At 41.0% G+C, this 17,654-nt stretch overlaps 4 protein-coding genes across 4 annotated transcripts in view; 3 read left to right on the top strand and 1 right to left on the bottom strand.

Moving 5' to 3' along the window:
* Nucleotides 1-938: 938 nt before the first annotated feature.
* LOC130702829 (proteoglycan 4-like) overlaps nucleotides 939-17,654 on the bottom strand; it is a 92,718-nt gene continuing 76,002 nt past the window's right edge. The window contains exons 2-6 of the mRNA XM_057524446.2: nucleotides 3,296-3,383; nucleotides 2,012-2,454; nucleotides 1,788-1,896; nucleotides 1,418-1,714; nucleotides 939-1,311 (exon numbers count right to left, since the gene is read on the bottom strand). Coding sequence (XP_057380429.1) covers nucleotides 1,101-1,311; nucleotides 1,418-1,714; nucleotides 1,788-1,896; nucleotides 2,012-2,454; nucleotides 3,296-3,309 — 1,074 coding nt within the window. The 5' untranslated portion in view covers nucleotides 3,310-3,383 and the 3' untranslated portion in view covers nucleotides 939-1,100. The remainder of the gene's footprint in view (nucleotides 1,312-1,417; nucleotides 1,715-1,787; nucleotides 1,897-2,011; nucleotides 2,455-3,295; nucleotides 3,384-17,654) is intronic.
* LOC130702925 (transmembrane protein 222-like) lies at nucleotides 6,813-7,770 on the top strand. Its single transcript, XM_057524560.2, has 4 exons — nucleotides 6,813-7,010; nucleotides 7,084-7,294; nucleotides 7,412-7,542; nucleotides 7,613-7,770. Exons 1-4 carry the CDS (start codon nucleotides 6,931-6,933, stop codon nucleotides 7,692-7,694), a joined length of 504 nt encoding a protein of 167 aa, XP_057380543.1. The 5' UTR covers nucleotides 6,813-6,930; the 3' UTR covers nucleotides 7,695-7,770.
* LOC130702741 (uncharacterized) lies at nucleotides 8,907-11,505 on the top strand. The gene is made up of 2 exons (XM_057524363.2): nucleotides 8,907-9,261; nucleotides 9,334-11,505. Exons 1-2 carry the CDS (start codon nucleotides 9,138-9,140, stop codon nucleotides 11,073-11,075), a joined length of 1,866 nt encoding a protein of 621 aa, XP_057380346.1. The 5' UTR covers nucleotides 8,907-9,137; the 3' UTR covers nucleotides 11,076-11,505.
* The window catches only part of LOC130702632 (abnormal cell migration protein 10-like), a 30,409-nt gene continuing 25,509 nt past the window's right edge, over nucleotides 12,755-17,654 (top strand). Inside the window, exon 1 of the mRNA XM_057524298.2 lies at nucleotides 12,755-13,027. The gene's annotated coding sequence lies outside the window, so the exon portion shown is untranslated. The remainder of the gene's footprint in view (nucleotides 13,028-17,654) is intronic.

Raw genomic sequence — 17,654 nt, 5'->3', positions numbered from 1 at the left:
ACTACTCCCGCAAACAAACAATGGAGAGGAATAAGAGAGTGTGAGCTGTCGAATAGCCAAGTGTGTTAGGTTAACACAAGAGCTGGGCCGGGCCGCCTGTTCGGGAGAAAGCGCTTCAACGTACGTCACAAAATGCGCACCGATTTTCATTGCCGATGGCGAGGTCGTTTTCACAAGGAACTCACGAACGTATAACACACACTGGAAAGGCAACACAAGCAGGAGGAAAAGGCCAATGAGTGTGTGTATGCTTTCTGGATCGCTCACGCACGACAGCTCGACGCCAGCAATGAGGAAGAAAAGAAAGAAATGAAGGCAATCATCAGCTTGGTGTGTTCCGTATCATTCAGCTCTCGAGGGCCTTATTTCTTTTTCACGTAATCCAGTACAAAGACGATGCGGGAGAAAAGAAAGAAGAAGAAGAAGCTGGACTTCTTGTCCTGTCCCTTTTGCACGTAATTGTCGACGATCAAGCACGAATATGCCCCCTGTGGATTCTGCAGCCACTTGGTCGACATCTTCCCCTCGCCGAATGAATACGGAAAGAAAACGAATAAAAGACGAGACCCATCAAAAAAGAAAAAAAAAAAAAAAAAGAGATGCTCTGGAAACCACAAGAGAAATTCATCCAGGTCGTGAATCATGATAGGATACGAAGGGGAGAGGAAGGGGATGGATTTCGACAGCGATCTATGACGGCCGTCATAAACTGCTCGGCAAGTCGGAAATCACGCGACTTCGTGAGTGGCAACTTTTTGACCACCCTTTTTATGTCATATTATATCTTTAATATACGTGCGCAACTGCACATTGGTGTAGTTGCCAAGGGCTGGATGAGAGCCACCTCCGCCTTTTTCCCTCGACATCTACGTCCTCTCTCCCCCTTGTCTTGTTCAAATCAAACCCATTGTTATGTATGCATCATAGGAAGTTGAAACAAGAATAAAAAGAACTGTATTGAAAGGCTGTAATAATACGATTTTTTGTTTTTATGATTGACACAGTTCTCGATGACGGTGTGATGTAAGAATAAAAGTTCGGGAAAAAAAAAAAAATCTACAACGAAAAACAAACAAAAAAAGAAAGAAAAATGTATCCATCTAGATGCCACTGACTCGCGGAGCAATGCGGCCACGGGTCCGGCGGAGGGGAGCTGCAGTCGTTGGCTCGGCAATAATTGCGAGCTCTTCCGGAACGGGAACGATGACATCCTCTTCAACAACTTCGGGAGCTGGAGCAGCTTCGGTCGTGGTAGTCGATTGATCCTTCCGCCTCGAGATGGAGTTGGCGACCGGTCGCAAGTTTGTTGGTCTAGTTTACACGGCAACACCAACACAATGTCAAATAATACAAAGAAATTAAACTATTCCAAGTTGTAATTACAAATTTTATTAAATCTGGATGTTAATCCACGTACCGCTTGGGGAACAATTTTGAGCGAGAAGACTCTGCTGGTTTAGGCGTTTCGGTGGCTGGTTGTGCGGTCGTCGTAGCCGGAACAGCCGGAGCACTTAGAGCCTTGCTATTACGTAGAGCGCCAAATCGGTTGGGACGTTTAGTGGTAACGGCGGCAACTGTTGGCGCTTCCGTTGCTGGAGTCGTCGTTGTCGTGGTGGCAGCCGTGGTGGCTCGAGGGCTGGCACCGAAACGACGGTTAGTGGTAGGCAAACGCTTCGATGAACCGCTGCTGGATCGCACAGGTGAGCTGTCCTTGCTATTCTCAGTAAAAAAAACAAGATTTGCGTGTCACAAATTGCACGTGACACAATCAAAAATAAGAAACCGACCTCAGACCGGCAGGTGACACTGGTTCCTCGGTGGATGGTGCTGTTGCGGTGGCTAAGATCGAGGCAAACGGGTCTTCGGTGGTAGACGCTTGAATGCGTTCAATTTTGCCTGTTAATTATTCAAAGAAAAGCAACAAACAGAAAAGGCGTGAGCGAAATAAAGAAAGCTTATTTATCACCTAAAACGAATATGGGCAATCAAATAAGAAAACAGGATTGCCTACGTTTCTTGAGAAATTCCATAAGTCCCTGGGATTGTGGGATTTCTTCCGAAGGCTTGGGCGTTGGCTTGAAATTCTTTGGAGCCAAAATCGAAACAGACGCGGTATCAACGGATGCTGGACTGGTCATTTCGGCCTTGGGACTTTCTTCCTCTTCGACGGCAACAGCTTTAGCTGGCTGCTTTCGTCGAGATCCAGATGTTCGGGGGCGGTTCGATGTCTTTGGGGCCTTATTTGCTGAGGTAGTGACTTCTACGGCATCGACGATCGCTACGGGCGCCGAGGTCGTTGTTGCCACCCTGACGGACGCCTTTCTAGTTGTCACCTCCTCGGCCCTGACGATTTCAACAGCTTCTGGTGCATTTGTGTGTTCATCTATCAACGTAAAATCCTCATCGACGAACGTGCCAGCAGCGATTGTGAGACATGCTGCCGCACACAAAATCCTGGCGCAAAAAAAAAAAAAATTAGGAAATTTTAAACCAAACGAACATGAAGATTAAACTTAAAGGCTTTATTTTACAAGCCAAAATCGAATTTCAAAGAATTTTTTTTTGATGGAATAGTACAACTCGTCTAACAAAATAGCTCCAGTATATGCCAATTTTGGCTGATGATTCAACGGCAACAATAGTCTAGAACCCTAAAGCAGCTTAACATTTTTTTTTTGATTCGCTATCCGTGGTCTTCAATGGAAATTCATCTCAAAGCAGAACACGAAATAGCCAACGGGTATAATGCGAAGAAAAAGTTAAACAGCAAGTTGCTCTTTTCAGAAATGGAAAAAAAAAATAAACCAGATTCAAAAGATTCTATCGCATCGTATTTTAAGGGAGGGACAACTGCCATAAATAACACGCAGCCATTCATTGTAAAATGGAGTTAATACACTGTGAGATTGGAATTCACCTGTGTTAAGAGCACACTGACACAGATTTCCTCAAGAAAACAAAACAAGACAAAAAAAAATTCGAGTGGAAAAGCTACTTTCCCTTTTGATTACGAATACGACGAACCTGTTTGCGATCATCGGCAGAAAGCGCAAATCATCTCCCTACCCAAGACAGGAATGCCACAGCCAAACTTTCAGTTACGCCTACATGATTCCGTATGATAACAAGTTAAACGAGACTTCTCCTTAAACTGACGCACGCAATCCAATGACTCGTACATTCTACACATACAAAACATACTTAACAATTCGCACGATCTTCGCTAACACTGAAACTAGTCTCCTCGCAATGACAAATAAAAATCTGATAGTTGTAGCGTTGAGTATGTACTTACAGCAAGAGCTTCATGCTTTTGTTTTTCTTGATCTTTTTTTTTTTCTATCGTCAGAAAATGCGGAAGCTTGCGGAGGGGGGTTGTGCACCTGAATAGCTCCAACGTCTGAATGAATGCGATTCCCGCAATCTCAGGTGGCTAAAAGGTTTTTACCACTCGCCTGAGCCTTAAAGGAACCTTACGCACACTGTGCTCGACTCCGCCAATGGTTCCTGTAGCGAGTTTTGCTATCGGGTATTGTGATTTTTGTTGGTTACTTTCGTGATGTAGCCAACGCCTTTCCCTTTTCTCTTCATTCCCCACCCCCTCTGCCGTGGAATCCGTACCACCCCTTTCCTTTTTACTTGTAAGACGTCGAAAAAGGGAGAACGCGAGAAAGGTGAAACCTTGCACGAACACGAGCACCTCATGTTAGTCGTGTAGGAAAGTCAGCAAAAATCCAACACTGCCATTTTATATTGCGCCAGCTTTCGCCCCTCTTTTTTTATCCTCGCACAATTACTTGCACAGATGCATAGGTAATATATAACTGGTTTTCTCATTGCATTGCAGCCGATGGCGCGGGGAATCGCTTCTATGGCTGTTGAGGCCGCAGAGAGAGAGAGAGGAATGATTGCCTTTCCCAGTACAGTTGACCTGTGACACGCTGAAGAGAAAGGAGGACGAATGCACGGCATGCGAGCCACTTTCGATTGTTGACGCCCTTTGCTGCTATCCGTTTGAATGTAAACCCCCCCCCCCCATCCATTTCGTGCTTCCGATTCCTTCTCTTCTCTAGAAGGCACACTAATATAGAGTAAATGGAACGAATACAACGTTATTATTGTATAGTGGAACTTGTTCAACCTTGCTACAGTATTCATTCCCGTCTTTAGCGCTCCTATTATACAAGGACGGTTAACCAAGGCTGATTCGCAAAAAGGATAGCGTCAGTGGGCAAGAAAGCCCAATGACAGGCTAGTACTTCAGGTTTCTCCGCTCACTTGAAAATAAGTCACGACATCGATAGGTTTTTTTTTTTCTTTATTATTTGCCCATTTTTATTTTATATTGTACCAGTGAAATCAGCCACTTCTTAAGTGAAAGTCGGCCGCGTACGACTCTGCACGAGCTCGTTGCTTCCTATATAGGCTATAATATCAACTCTGTCCGCACATTCTGTTAGCGTGCTGTTTTTCTTGTTTGAGCCAAAAAAAAAAAAAAGTCTGTCTACGGAATACTATATCACTGACCTGGACTCGAAAGTGAACGTAAGATAACAGCCAAACGCATTGCCAAAGAATTGCTGACAAAAGAAAAATGTAAAGAATCTCCACGTTGAGCACGTAGTTGGTGGTCGAGACGTAATGGCACAGATAAAGAGGTTTTTAAGCTAAATGACTTTCCCTCTTCATTGCTGTGTCAGAAAAAGAAGAAAAGAAAAAGAAATAGCAATAACTGTTGATCATACGTTTGCGTTCATTCTTTCACTTTTTCCGTTTGAACGGACATCGGGAGAAACGAAATAAGAAAACGCGCTTTTATGTCTAACTATCTGGAATTCCTTTGCTGATGTAGCATTTCGTTTTTTATGATAGGTAGCACAGACAAAAAGAAGATCTTCGACCCTCGCGTAAAAATAGCACCGATTTGTTATTTGATGAAGGGCGCTTGCGATTCCAAGCTTATCGGAGCAACAAGTTTAACATTTCGTACAAGTCCCATTGACGACCTGAACGGAGCACTTTCATTTGGATCAATCCGGTTTGTGAATTTTTCCAGCTTTTGTAACTCAATGCCAGGCTTCTGTAACTTTTTATCGCTGTCCAGTTCGGTTTCCCTTACTTCGTATCTTTGACCGAACTAGTTTCCTGCTAAAAACAATCACCGTCTACATTTCAACTGCTGGTGATGCAAGAAAAACAATCTTGAAGGTGAAAGTGGTGAGAATCATTTGCCATTCACCGGGATCCCTTTCCGTCTTATCATTTTGCTTTTTGCTTTTTGCTTTTCTTTTTATTTCAGCATTACCCCCACTGTGACCATGCATTGCTCTGTGGTAATATGAACTGCGTGAAAAGATGTAATGTACTGATGACGACAATCCAGAAAAACAGGACCAATAAAAAAGAGAAGCATCGATCTAGTTCACGTTTCTTTAATTTGTAGTTGTCACGCAACGACAGTAACGCCACTGTCTTGAGCCAATTGAATAGAAAGGAATGGCATACAATTGATTTACTGGTGACTTCTGATGAATTACTTTTAGGGCATTTACTTTTAATCAACAAGGTCATCAGTTTGAATATCCAACAGCAAATGAATGAGATCAACAACACTAAACGATTCAGCGAAACATTAAGTGAGATAAACAGCTTATAGCATTCCGTATACTTAATCTCCTGCCTTAAGTACCATGATTTCGTATTGGCATTCACTCTCGAATAAAAATAAAACGTTCTATGGTTGATGACGAAACGCATTACTCTCGAGTGTGGTTACCTGTTGGAGTGTGCCGAAAATAACAAGGAACACTTCCCTCTACAAGGTTAGTTTACCTTCAATAGACACCACGATCAAATACAATTACAAGCAATTAAGATGTAAATAAAGTGCTTTAGATTATGTCTAAATTTAAGCTGTTAACGAAAAAACCCCGTTAAACTGTTGTAACCACGCACTTGAATAGAATCGAATAGAAAGAAAAAGTGGTATCATTCAGTTCATAAGCCATTTATTAGAACAAAATGCAGAATTTCGAAAGGGTCATTTATCACGCGGCGTCACATTGTCCTTTTTAGTTCAAGAAACATATCGTGTTACAAACAGACCATGGAAAGCTATGCGGGTGAATTGAGTGCAACGTATTTTGCCTCACGCTTTTTCTACATCTTATTGTATTGACATATCCAGTATACGTGAAAACCAATCGCAGTGGGTTACTGAGTTTCCTCTGTCTGTTGAAGAACTGCCGATTATATTCTTAATGCCCTATGTGCAAAAATATGTTTTGTTGTTGATGTGATCTGCACTTGCACAATTTCTAACATTTGATCAAAGATCCTGATGAGGCCTTTAGCACTATTTCTGCTGTACAGAGAAACATGTTCCCGAGATTTTAAAAAAAGGAAGGCAGTAACGAATTTAAAATGACAATTCGAAAGTCTAGGTTTTCTAGTTATGGAAGCCCACGAATGACTGCGAAATTCGCCAGCACAATGGAAAATTCCGCTGCGTGAGGAAAATTTATATGAATTGTGGTAAACAAAGGTTTGTTTCAATAGTGTGTATCTGTAAAAATTCTTTTTACATTTTCAAGATATTAAACACTATTCATAGTAAGAAATTTAAAATGGATAACAACAATAATTTTTAAATCCTTGAGATTTTAGCGCATGTTTTAACATTTTGTGAAACGGCAATGCTGTACCGTGACTATAGAGCAAAGTAAATACTCTGGCAGAAGAATAACAAGAAATTGTTCTGCTTGTATTCGAATTCTGAGATTCTTTGAGTGTTCTGTTTTCCTACCTGGCAATATAACATACACAAAGCATTTGAGGCCTACCTTAATTACTGTAAAAATTTCAACTAAATACTTTGTATTTAAAATTTAAGCTTAATACTACAACAAAAGATTAACGTCCTGTATCAGTATGGCTGCTACAGAACCAATTGAAGTTGAGAAGAATCGATACCCTTTTTGCATTGTTTGGACCCCAATTCCTCTAATCACGTAACTGGAGTCTAGAATGCCATTAAGCTTGCTTACTTGTTTGAACTTACCATTCTTCTTGTTAAACTCCCAGGTGGATTTTCCCTTTCATAGGACACATGGGGATATGTACCAGTACTGGAATTATTAGGGATTTTGCTGGATCGTACCATGTTTCTGAAGATCAGATGGGTTTTGGAGATCCCACAAAGTATTTACAACTTGAAATTTCAAAAGTTCCAGGTGGTGTTTCTGCTTGGGATCGAGCTGTTCAAGATGCTTCTGAAGAATACAAAAGTCACATGGTACAATACCTAGACAACTTCCATTTTGTTTCTATAACAAAAATATGAATGACAAATTCAATTCATCTTATGCATTATTAGGAAATGGAAATAAGTTTAAATTTCTTTTTTCTTTAGCACAACCTTTGCTGTGATAACTGCCATTCACATGTAGCCCTTGCCTTAAACAATATGGCATATCCTGGAAAACGCCATTGGAACATGGTTGCTCTATGTTGGCTGATGTTATTTCGTGGTAAACATATTGGGTCAGTGAATACTTCAGTTTTTATAAATGTTTCTTATTTTTGTCATTACACGCCTCATTATTTATTTTAGTTGTTCAGGTTTCTTGAGAACTTGGACTCCATCGGTTTTCCTTCTTACAATAATTGCTGTGATACTGGTGTTTATAGCTTAATGCATAGACCCTTCCAAGGAATGTCTACTGTAAAATGAGCTGCTTTCATAAAGTTTTTCTTGATGCGTGCACAAAATTACCTAGTGAAGGTGCTCCACATCATTAGCTTTCGATATAACCTGATATGCATGAATTCGGTTGTTTTGGGAACTCATTTGTCAAAATAGCCCTGTTGACGAGACTTTCCGTTATATATTGATATACCCTAACAAAAAAATGTTAAATAAGATATTGGAAACGACCTGCAATTCTCCGCAATTCAGAAATAAAATTTAAGAATGTGTCGAAATGGCTGTTTCGTTTTTTAATGGAGTCATCTAAAACGCGAACTTAAGAAACGCCTTCCACATGCCAAATGCCGTCTTGCCTGCAACGATAAAAAAAAATATGTTCAAAATCTTAAACAAAATAAGAGACACTGTGTGGATTCGCCGGCAGAAGCAAAAAAAATATATTTAAATTAATATAACATTAAAGATTTGAACCCGTGAAATTGGTATGACGGGCACGGGCTATACCTAAGCGCTATATGTCATTTACCATTACTATATACATAGGCTACCTATATGAACGGGGGACACCCAAAGCTAAGTTTGGTTGGAATGTGCGGTCCTGGCACAGTGGTTATCACCCACGCTTTGTAATCTGTAGTCCTCGGGTTCAAGTCCCGCCACCGCCAATTTCCGCCAAGCCCTCCCTTCCCCCCATGCTCTCCTCCCACCACCCTCCCCTCCCACCCACCCCTCCAATACATCATTCAAGACTCGCAAGATTCTTCATCACATCGGATTCACAAGATTCTTCATCTCATCGGACTCGCAAGTTTCTACATACATCACTTCGGACATCATCTACCTCAAGAAAGAAGACGAAGAAAGAAGAGCCATGCCTACTATAAAGGGGGCTAAAATGGCAGAAGAAAAAACACACACACACACACACATATACACCACGACACGTATACAGACGTTTCACATCGATCTGTAGTACCGTACACTACACGTAAAAGATCGACCCAAAAACTGAGGTAGAGAAGAGGTGAGCGTTGAACGTAGGTTGTTCGTAGGTCTCCCCGTGGCCTGAAAGACGGTTCACGGATGCAGGCAGCTTATCATCGGGATACGTGACCCTCTCCGATACCAATGTTTTTGTTTGTTTTCTTCTCCTACCATGCATACTAGCAATATATACACAAATGCAACAAATGCAACCGGACGCAGCCAACCTCGATACTTATTCGGGACATTAAACTACAAGTGTACAAGTAATACGTTGCCCACACCCGTATCCTGTAACAAGTAGGCAGCAGAATATGATCAGACGGACAGCTGTAAACTTCTGTGGCGATCACACTCTTCATTTACCACTATAAAAGCTAGAAGTTGACGGTTTCCGAAGCTCATTGGATTTCACACCAGTCATAGTGAAAGTGCTCTCAATACAATGAAGTTTTCTTTCATTTTGCTCCTTTTTTTCTCCTACTGGCATCCTTCCCTCTGTGTAATAGATGATTTGCCCAAGTTTCGTGTAGTTTGCACCGTCTCTGACGCTCCAGTTCCACTTCAAGGTAACCCTTTGAAAAAAATTAATTAATTCAATGTAATGAATATCGATACAATGAATTGTATCACATATTTAGAGCCAGAAGACGTTCTCCTGGATGAAGTATGTAGCGACGTTCTTTATAGGATCTCTTATAAGACACGGAATTCCTATCGGCGAAATTCATTAAACTCCTCAGATTCCGTATCCAGATTCCGCCAGCGCCATCCCAAGCTGCCATTGCAAATATCTATCCATGATTTCTTATTGGAGGATACACCGTCTACAGGAGCCACATCGTTAATTACTCTTCTGAAGAAGATGAATGCCACCGGCCTCGATGTCATCGTAAACCCTAAAACTAATCTAGCAGTTCTGTCACAAGTGCTATCAAACTATCAACAAACTCTGTTTGCCAACTCGCTTGGCCTGAGTGTCACTATCGGTAGCAGCTTGAACATCAGTTCAATAATCCAGCATGGCATAGATGTCCTAGTTGATAATCTGTTCTTGGTTCCGAATGACCTAGCAAACATAGATCACGAAGAATTTAATTTGACTATCGTAAATGCCTTACCAAAAGACAAACTGGTGATGGGATTTCCATCGGTGGTGTTCAAAATTCCTCATTCACAAGATCGTTTTAGCATCCCGTCTGTTGCAGAACTCTGTCAGGATTCAAATCTAAAGCAATGGAAACCGAAAATCGAAGATGATGATCAAGTTATCTGGAGTCACGCTGAGAAACCGTGGAAGTTCAGTATGAAGATGGGACGTGCCGTAACCAAACAATTGAGCAAGATTGCCAATAACAGCTTACGCACTGGCATTTTGTTATTTGATGTATCATTTCGGCTGGAACGCAATCCGATTTGCTTCAGACACAGAGCCCTTTTTATAGACTCTCTCCGTCAAGCGGCCAGGAAGCTGGGCTATGCAACAGAAGGACAACGCGTGAAACGAGCCCAAGAAGAGCCAATATCTTCTGTTGCTAGACCCGGAATGAAACTGACAGGAAAAGGCAATCGATTAGGCAAAATTCTCATCTTTGCAGTTGGAGATGAAGACGAACAATTTAGAAAATATTACAGCGTCCATGACGAAGATACATTCCTCGACAGTCCTGTTGATAACGTCGTGCTGGGATACGATGATGGCGGCAAAATTTACGATATTTACCAACAAATGCCACGTGAACTCAGTCAACAATCCATTTTCAACACCATTCATCAATACTTTGTGGACAAAATTTTAGGAGGTGGCGGTGGAAATATTTTTGGCGCTGTTCAGGTTCATCCACCAAATATTCTGGTCTATCCAGATGCAGTTGCTGAACATCCAGTTCCCATACTGGTTACCTGGGTCCGAGTTGCCAGTCCGATTGTACGACTGCTGCCACGTAAAACACGGAAACAATCTTCGACATCCACCACGTCCACTACATCCATACCAAGCACCACACCCCAAATGTGTAGCGGCTCACCTCAACGTTGTATCATTCCGGTGAGTTTGATGGAGACATTAGATTTGAGATCTCCTCCACACACAACGACAACCACAAGAAAATCAACCACTATGCGCCAAACTACTATGAAACCGTTAGTGCCTGTAAATCCTCACGCTAGGCTGTCTAACCAGGCGAACGCAAATGTTGAATTAACGGAAGGAGAAGCTCATGAAACGACGACACCTTCACCTCCAGCATTGAACTTTACACTCGTGCCAGTAGCTAACAGCGAAGAACCGAAACAAGGCAGAATGTCATACTCATCCGAACAGCACATCCTCTGCAATTGGAAATCCGCGAATTCTTATTTGTTTTGTAAGAATCGGAACTGAAAAATGGTCCAAGGCTGGAATTCAATAGTGGGGAAATAAAAATCATTTAAGCTTTTCCCAAATATCTCTAGCTTTTCGTACTTAAAAGCTTTGCCTTTGAGCACATTAGTGTTGAAACATTACCCCAATTGTTTTCCCCCAAAGCATCTCCCCCACCCAAAAAAGAAAATTTTAGTTGTATTGAGGTTCTGCTAAAATCCCACAAACTCATCGAGTGACTGATCACTGAATTGATTACGTTAACCTAGCGGTAACGATGTCAGTAACACAAACTAATTTCAAGTATGCCCGAGTTTCAAATTCCCATTATTCTAAAACCGCATCCACTACTTGTCTTTTTGCAGACACTGTTTTTTGTGTTAAAAACAAACATCAGCACTGTTTTTTTTATAGCAACAACATGTTTAAAAAGAGCAACAATGTTGTACATCTGGATTGTAACGTGCTGGAACGATTCGCATTATACGCACTTTTTCTTTTTCTTGTGGCTGCTCTATCAATGTGTTAGCTCATCGTGATAAAGAAACCTGGATAAAACGGAATTAATAAAGTGTTTCCTTCGGGTTAATAGTTTATCACGAAAACTGCCTTCTACTTTTCTCTGCTGAAGATGAGGTGTTTACAGCCAGATACAGCACTTAAAATTTAATCTAGTCTCTCTTGCATTAGCGTGAATTAGCTTATTTCATGGCCCACTTGAACACCACAGAATCGTTTCTGGAACTCAACGATGGCTCGAGTTCCCCTTGAATTGATGGCAGCTGGTAACTGAGCGATGCGGTAAACCAAATAACATTTTAGCATACGTAATTATATTTCAATGTCTAAGTTTAAGACACGCAAAGAAACGTTAACGTAGACCTTGCCATCAGTAACGCCGGGGCTGTCGGGGATTGGGACCACCTTGCACAGTATGTGTAAATTGTAGCCGGACAAGGCACGCTACCCAATAATCTACTAAAGCACTTTATATGATGTTGCTTTTTAATTTTTCAAGTTTTCAGGGTCGACGTTAATGGTTCGATATTCATATCACAGCCCTTGCTTGTTTTTGTTTTTTTCACATCTTTAATCCCCAATACCCTTGTGTGCCAACTCCATGATAAATACCATTGCGCAAAAGTGAAAATGTATTGGATACCTGATAAGTGAATTTTTTGGCCTCCAAAAAAGCAGTTCATTTGAGTTCGCCAAGGAATTTGACGAACGCAGTTTCCTAGCAAATGTATAATACGATTCGCTTGAGCGTAGGGTTTCGCGTCACACTGACGCAGGTTTCACTTTTTTATGATCGCAGCTGATTTATTAATTTTTTTTTCTTTCTGTTTAGCTCTCAGCTATATGTTGTTATGTTTTAGTAGCTTCTTGCTGAGTGCGCGCGCGTCTACGTGCGTGTTTTGCATAACGCATTCGAGCTCTCACATCTATTATATACCCCACAACAAATAACCCTGTATCAAAGTCGAGTTGAATGATTGTCCAGACCCGAAAACGGGAATGTTTCAGCCCCTTTGGTTTTTCCATGTTTGTCTATTAAATATTTTTATTTTTTTTAATGATTTTATCTCCCATTTACTATTCAAAGTTCTCATTTTGACCGCTAGATGGCGTAGAAAATGGCGTCCCCCAGAAAACGCTGGAAAAGAGAGGGATGAGAGCGGTGCCTCAACTAGTGAGCAAGCATTAGCCATCGTGCAATGGCCGCGTAAAGCCGACTGTGGGTTGAGTGCCGGGCAAAGTTCCAACTTTATCTTGTTTATTGTCAAAATTTGACCACTTTCGGACACACATTAGTGATTGCTGAAGGATTTCTCAATCGTTTTATCAAGAAACGTGGAATTGAAGCTCATGGAAGGCCCGAGCCTCGTTATTTACCTTTAATTTGCTGGCAGTTGTTGGCCGATCACTGGACCAGACGCCAGTGTCGTCTGCTTTCATCATTTTCGCTAAAGGTAAGAAAAAAAAAAAAAGAGAAAAAACTCTTGTTTACAACTTTTACGGTCACATTCTTTTAAGACGATTTCTGTCCTGCCGTTGTGCATGTTTGAATGGTTCTTTGATTCTGATTTCAAAGACCACGCTGTTGGGAACTATTACTGGATTAGCTACGGTTTTTTCTCAATAGTACGTGCTCAAACAGTTGAGCTGTGGATAGTTTTTGAATAGAGAGAAATCCATTTATAACCGTTTTGACGGCACCTCTTACACAATGCCAAACGTTTGATGGATTAGGACATTTTGAACTAGCCGTGTTAGCTCATAATGACCGACCGTTTGGTTATGGAGACCCCGTCGTGTTGTGTGGTGCCCTCCTAATGGTTTGACGAGTGCAAAGGAGGGAGAAAATGACCGTGACCTTATAGGTGTTTCAGCATTTATTTTTTTCTTTTCTTAAAACGTCTGTTTTAAATGCGACTAGGTCCACTGCAATCACTGGCCTTTTGTCAATAAGCTTCGACCAGTTGTTTATTATTGAGTTAAAAAAGCTTCTTTCCTTTTTCTTTTTTTTTTTTCTGTCTGCGTGCATCAGCAAGGCGACACTTTGCGTGCTGAACTGATGTCCATGTGGCGTGAGTTCTCGGTCACCGAATCACTAGAAGAGTTTTCGTTTTTTAAAGGTGAAAAAAAAAAGTTTGAAGACTGCATGGCCCCATCCATCAGTGAGGACGAATTCATTACATACAAAAACAGAATCGCGCGAGGCCTGAAATGAATTTTTTTTTTTTTTAATTAATAATATTTCTGGTTAGCTGATTCAATGAAAAAGAGCTTGTAACAAGAATGTGTTTATGGGGTTGATATGTGGTTGCGTACAAGTTCAACGGCCGGTTTCTTGTTATGACTTTTAACTATTCTCACGTGAGGCTTGACTGGCGTAGTTGTTTCGTGTGCTGTTCTTGCGTCTTTTTTTTTTTTTCGACTGAAAACCGCAAAGAAATTCCGGCAACGGGAATATTCTTTTTTACTAACAAGCGAAATTGCTCGTCGTTTTTATTTGTCTGAGTACATGCGAACTTTCCTGTTTGGTTGCTAACCCATCGTTTTTTGATAAAAAAAAAAAACGCTCAGCATCGTACATAGTGTTCAAAGAGGACCTCTGACCAATGAGATTGGTTTAATTCGAAATTTCCTTGGCAATCTTATCATTTTTTTTTTTTTTTACTTGCACCATCGTCAACAACAACATAAAAAGCCGTTATTTGTCATCCCTCCCACCCCTTGTGGTATCAGCGTTGCGCAAATCAACAATGAAGCACAAAAGACTTTCGAATTTTTCACGCAGATAAATGGTCCCCAGTTTGAAAGATAAAAAAAAAGCGTATGATCTTTTTTTTTTTGTTTTGTTTACCTGGGAAAGGAGTTGTCCAGGTTTTTTTTTTTTGCGGCTCGTGCCTTGCTTCTCGTTAGTGCTTCGCTTCCTAAATAAGCTGGCCGCCAGAACGCCGCCAGTCCACCTTTCGGCCAGCTAGCTCTTTATTTGGTATGCATGAAAGTATATTGAAGGGAACGAGAAAGGAAAAAAAAAAAATGTACATCCTCGTCTCCGGGGTGCCGGAGTCTGCGTCTGAGTGGTTTTCCAGTTAAAGAAAGAAAAAAAAAAGGGGACCTTGTTTTATTCTAGGGATATGGCTATGCATAGCTTAAAGATCACCAGATTATGTCAATTCATTGCACTTGTATTCGTTTTTCTTCTTCTCTTCTCTATGACCAAGCATTTTCTTTTTCAATTACAAAAAAAATAACGGGGGGGGGGAATAATAATAAAATAGCGCTTTTATGGCCAAAGCAAATCGATAAAGCTTGATTTTCTTTGTTCCTCCACTGCTGCGTGCGGTGGTGGGTGATCCGCAAAGTTAGCCGAAAGAAGAAGAAAAAATGGTAGAATTACCCACGGAGCCATCGACGTCAGCAAAAGTTTCCTGTCTCTGACCGCAGAGCTTGTAATTTTCCCGTTCAGTTCACCGTGTTATTTTTTGTGCTCTTTCGTTTTCCTGTATCAAACCAATAGGACCTTGATTCACATCATTTCTTACTACCTATATAATGCGCAGTGTGTATACTTAGGCTATCAGGCGTCACGCTGGACTGGATTAGGGCAGATGGTGGGCAACAACAGCATCGCGTGTTACTTCACACCAGAAAGCTTTTTTGTTTTTTGTTTTTTTAACTAACAAAAAGAGGACGTCTGTGTAGATCGATTCAAAACAAAAACAGCCAACCCCATCCGTATTCAAAAAAACCGTGTTCAAGTTAAACCTGACATTAGTATTTTTACGCATATTAAAGTTCCTCCTCGTTAATCCTGCCCTATTTGAACTAGCGTTTTAATGCTTTAATAACATATTCATAAGCTTGGGCTACCCGATACGTTTTTCTTTTTCTTTTTTTTTTTACGGCCTGAGAAACCTTTTCGCTCTGATACCACAACGCTGCGTTCTTCTTTTTTCTTGTTGTTAGTCGTCTACATGCAAATGGACTGCTGGTGAGCCGTCGTAAATGAAGACGATCCTCTTTAGCACCTCGTTGTGCCTGTCCGTTTCGTCAGGCCGTTCGGCACCGAAGGAAAAAAGAAACGTCCCACAAAACTAAAAAAAAAAAAAAAATGTTTATAACTTGTATAGTGCCCTATTGTTTGATCTACGCTGACGTGTTCCAGCGAGTCACTCTCATTCGAACTCGCCACTGTTATACTGATATTATATTTGCATACGGATATATATTTTTTTTCCTCCCCATCACACTCACTCTGTGTATTCGGCGTCTCTCTTTTTTTACTCAAAGTGTGAAAGAAAAAAAAACTAAAACCTTTTGGGGGTTGTTTGTATGCTCCGTTTTGACTCTCTCCAGCTGAGCTCTCTCATGTTATCACCTAAATTTTTGTGAGGTTTTACGATCACAACTCCTGAACTCTGCTTGTTGTATAATCATCGTTGGTAATCCTTTAACTCTACCGGAGCACGTAGGAGTAAAGATAAGATCCCGCTATCTAAAAAAAAAAAAAAAGGGGGAAACACAAATTTTCTGTTTGCTTGAAGAAAAAAAAAAGATAATTTTTTCAATCAAAAACTGTGGGTAACAAGAATGTTAAATGGTAGTCAATCAAATTCCCCTCTTTTTTGTGTTTTTCTTTTGTTCGCTGTTACGTTTATATAAAACCCCCGTGGAAAGACGGTATCTAAAGTAAAGATACCGTCAGTTGGAGGATCGATTTTTTTTTCTCCCTTCAACCAGCGTGAGTCATCCAAGAGGATGGGGGAGGATTACGAATAGGAGAAGAGGGGGGTAGTATACAGAAAGCGATTTACCAAATGTTGGAAGATTTCGGCTGGAGTTCCCCCTTCAAAAAAAATTCTTCTCGTGTATTGGCTACAATTCAAGGGTACGCACAGTTGGGGAAATACAAAAAAAAAAGAGGGGACCTTCTCGGTAGGCCGGTCGCCAATCGATTGGGCCGATGAACCCGTCAAAGTACGGAACTCCAAACGGTGTGTGTGTGTGTGTGTCAGTCATTTCCGAACGTCTTGCAACTTGCTTCAATATTAAAGTAACTCTTTGAGTGCTGCACACACTCCCTGTATTGATCGAAATCTTTATCTTATCTGATGCCTGTGTACACACACATACACAGGGAATAGGTTAGTAGGTTTTCTCATCGACGGCTGGTTGCTAACTCGATAAGCCGCTTACGGCCGAACCGTATAACTCTTTTCACAAAAAAAAAAAATAAAGAATCCATATGCTGTGTGCGCGTAGGCGTTTTAAAGCGTGAAATAAAGCCATATTTGTGTGTATGTATGTACGTAAACGACCTATTTTTTTTTCTTTTCACGATGTTTGCCTCGTGCTCGATATTCATCTAGTCAAATGGTTGACAGACACTTGATGTGTGTACTGCCGTTTCCAATTGACTAAAGTCTACCCCACTTCCTTGTCAACTGCATCCGTTAACACGCGATTATCTTGGGCGTCCACATGGGGACGTACTTTTTTTTTCTCTCTTTTCTCCACCAGCAAGTTCTGAATAGTCAAAAAAAAAAAAAATTATATGTTTACTAATTGGATGGGCTCTCTACTCATTTGAATCCCGTTGTTAACCGCTTGAGTTGCAGTCAGTTAAAGAAGAGATATGTAAAAAAGTAAAAAGAGGTTTCCTCGCTGTCGCCTTATTCTTGAAGAAGACGAGAGAAAAAAAAAGTTTGGTAGAGACGACAGTAAGATGAAGGATGACTCACGCAGCGGGCGGCAGTTGGATCGATGAAAACGAGGGCGGGGGGGGGTTAGTTCTTATTCAGCACGGGTAAGACGAAAAACATAAAATATTTCCATCTTTACAAATAATGCGGTATATATTTTTTTTTTTTTCGTTTTTGTTTCTCTCCCTCGTTTTCAATGTTTACGAGTCATTGACTTGCCAATCCGTTGACGCTCGTGCCCAGTCTGAATTATTCATGGGTTTGTTTAGAGGTACAAAAAGTGAACCGTAGGAGGTCGTCTACTGGAACATGGAAGACGTCGTAATGAAGAGGAATCGTTTCTGACAATCGAACGTTTTCCTGCATTCTTATTCTTATTGATTGC

The sequence above is a fragment of the Daphnia carinata genome, chromosome 10 (genome assembly GCF_022539665.2).
Source record: "Daphnia carinata strain CSIRO-1 chromosome 10, CSIRO_AGI_Dcar_HiC_V3, whole genome shotgun sequence".
NCBI classification, from domain to species: Eukaryota; Metazoa; Arthropoda; class Branchiopoda; order Diplostraca; family Daphniidae; genus Daphnia; species Daphnia carinata.
This window is presented reverse-complemented; position numbering and strand designations above follow the sequence as displayed.

Coding starts and splice junctions, on each gene's coding strand:
- LOC130702925 (XM_057524560.2), top strand. CDS start 6,931: ATGGCTGCTACAGAACCAATTGAAGTTGAGAAGAATCGATACCCTTTT. Junction 7,295..7,411: donor AAGAATACAAAAGTCACATG/GTACAATACCTA, acceptor TTTTTTCTTTAG/CACAACCTTTGCTGTGATAA. Junction 7,543..7,612: donor TTTCGTGGTAAACATATTGG/GTCAGTGAATAC, acceptor TATTTATTTTAG/TTGTTCAGGTTTCTTGAGAA.
- LOC130702741 (XM_057524363.2), top strand. CDS start 9,138: ATGAAGTTTTCTTTCATTTTGCTCCTTTTTTTCTCCTACTGGCATCCT. Junction 9,262..9,333: donor CGCTCCAGTTCCACTTCAAG/GTAACCCTTTGA, acceptor TCACATATTTAG/AGCCAGAAGACGTTCTCCTG.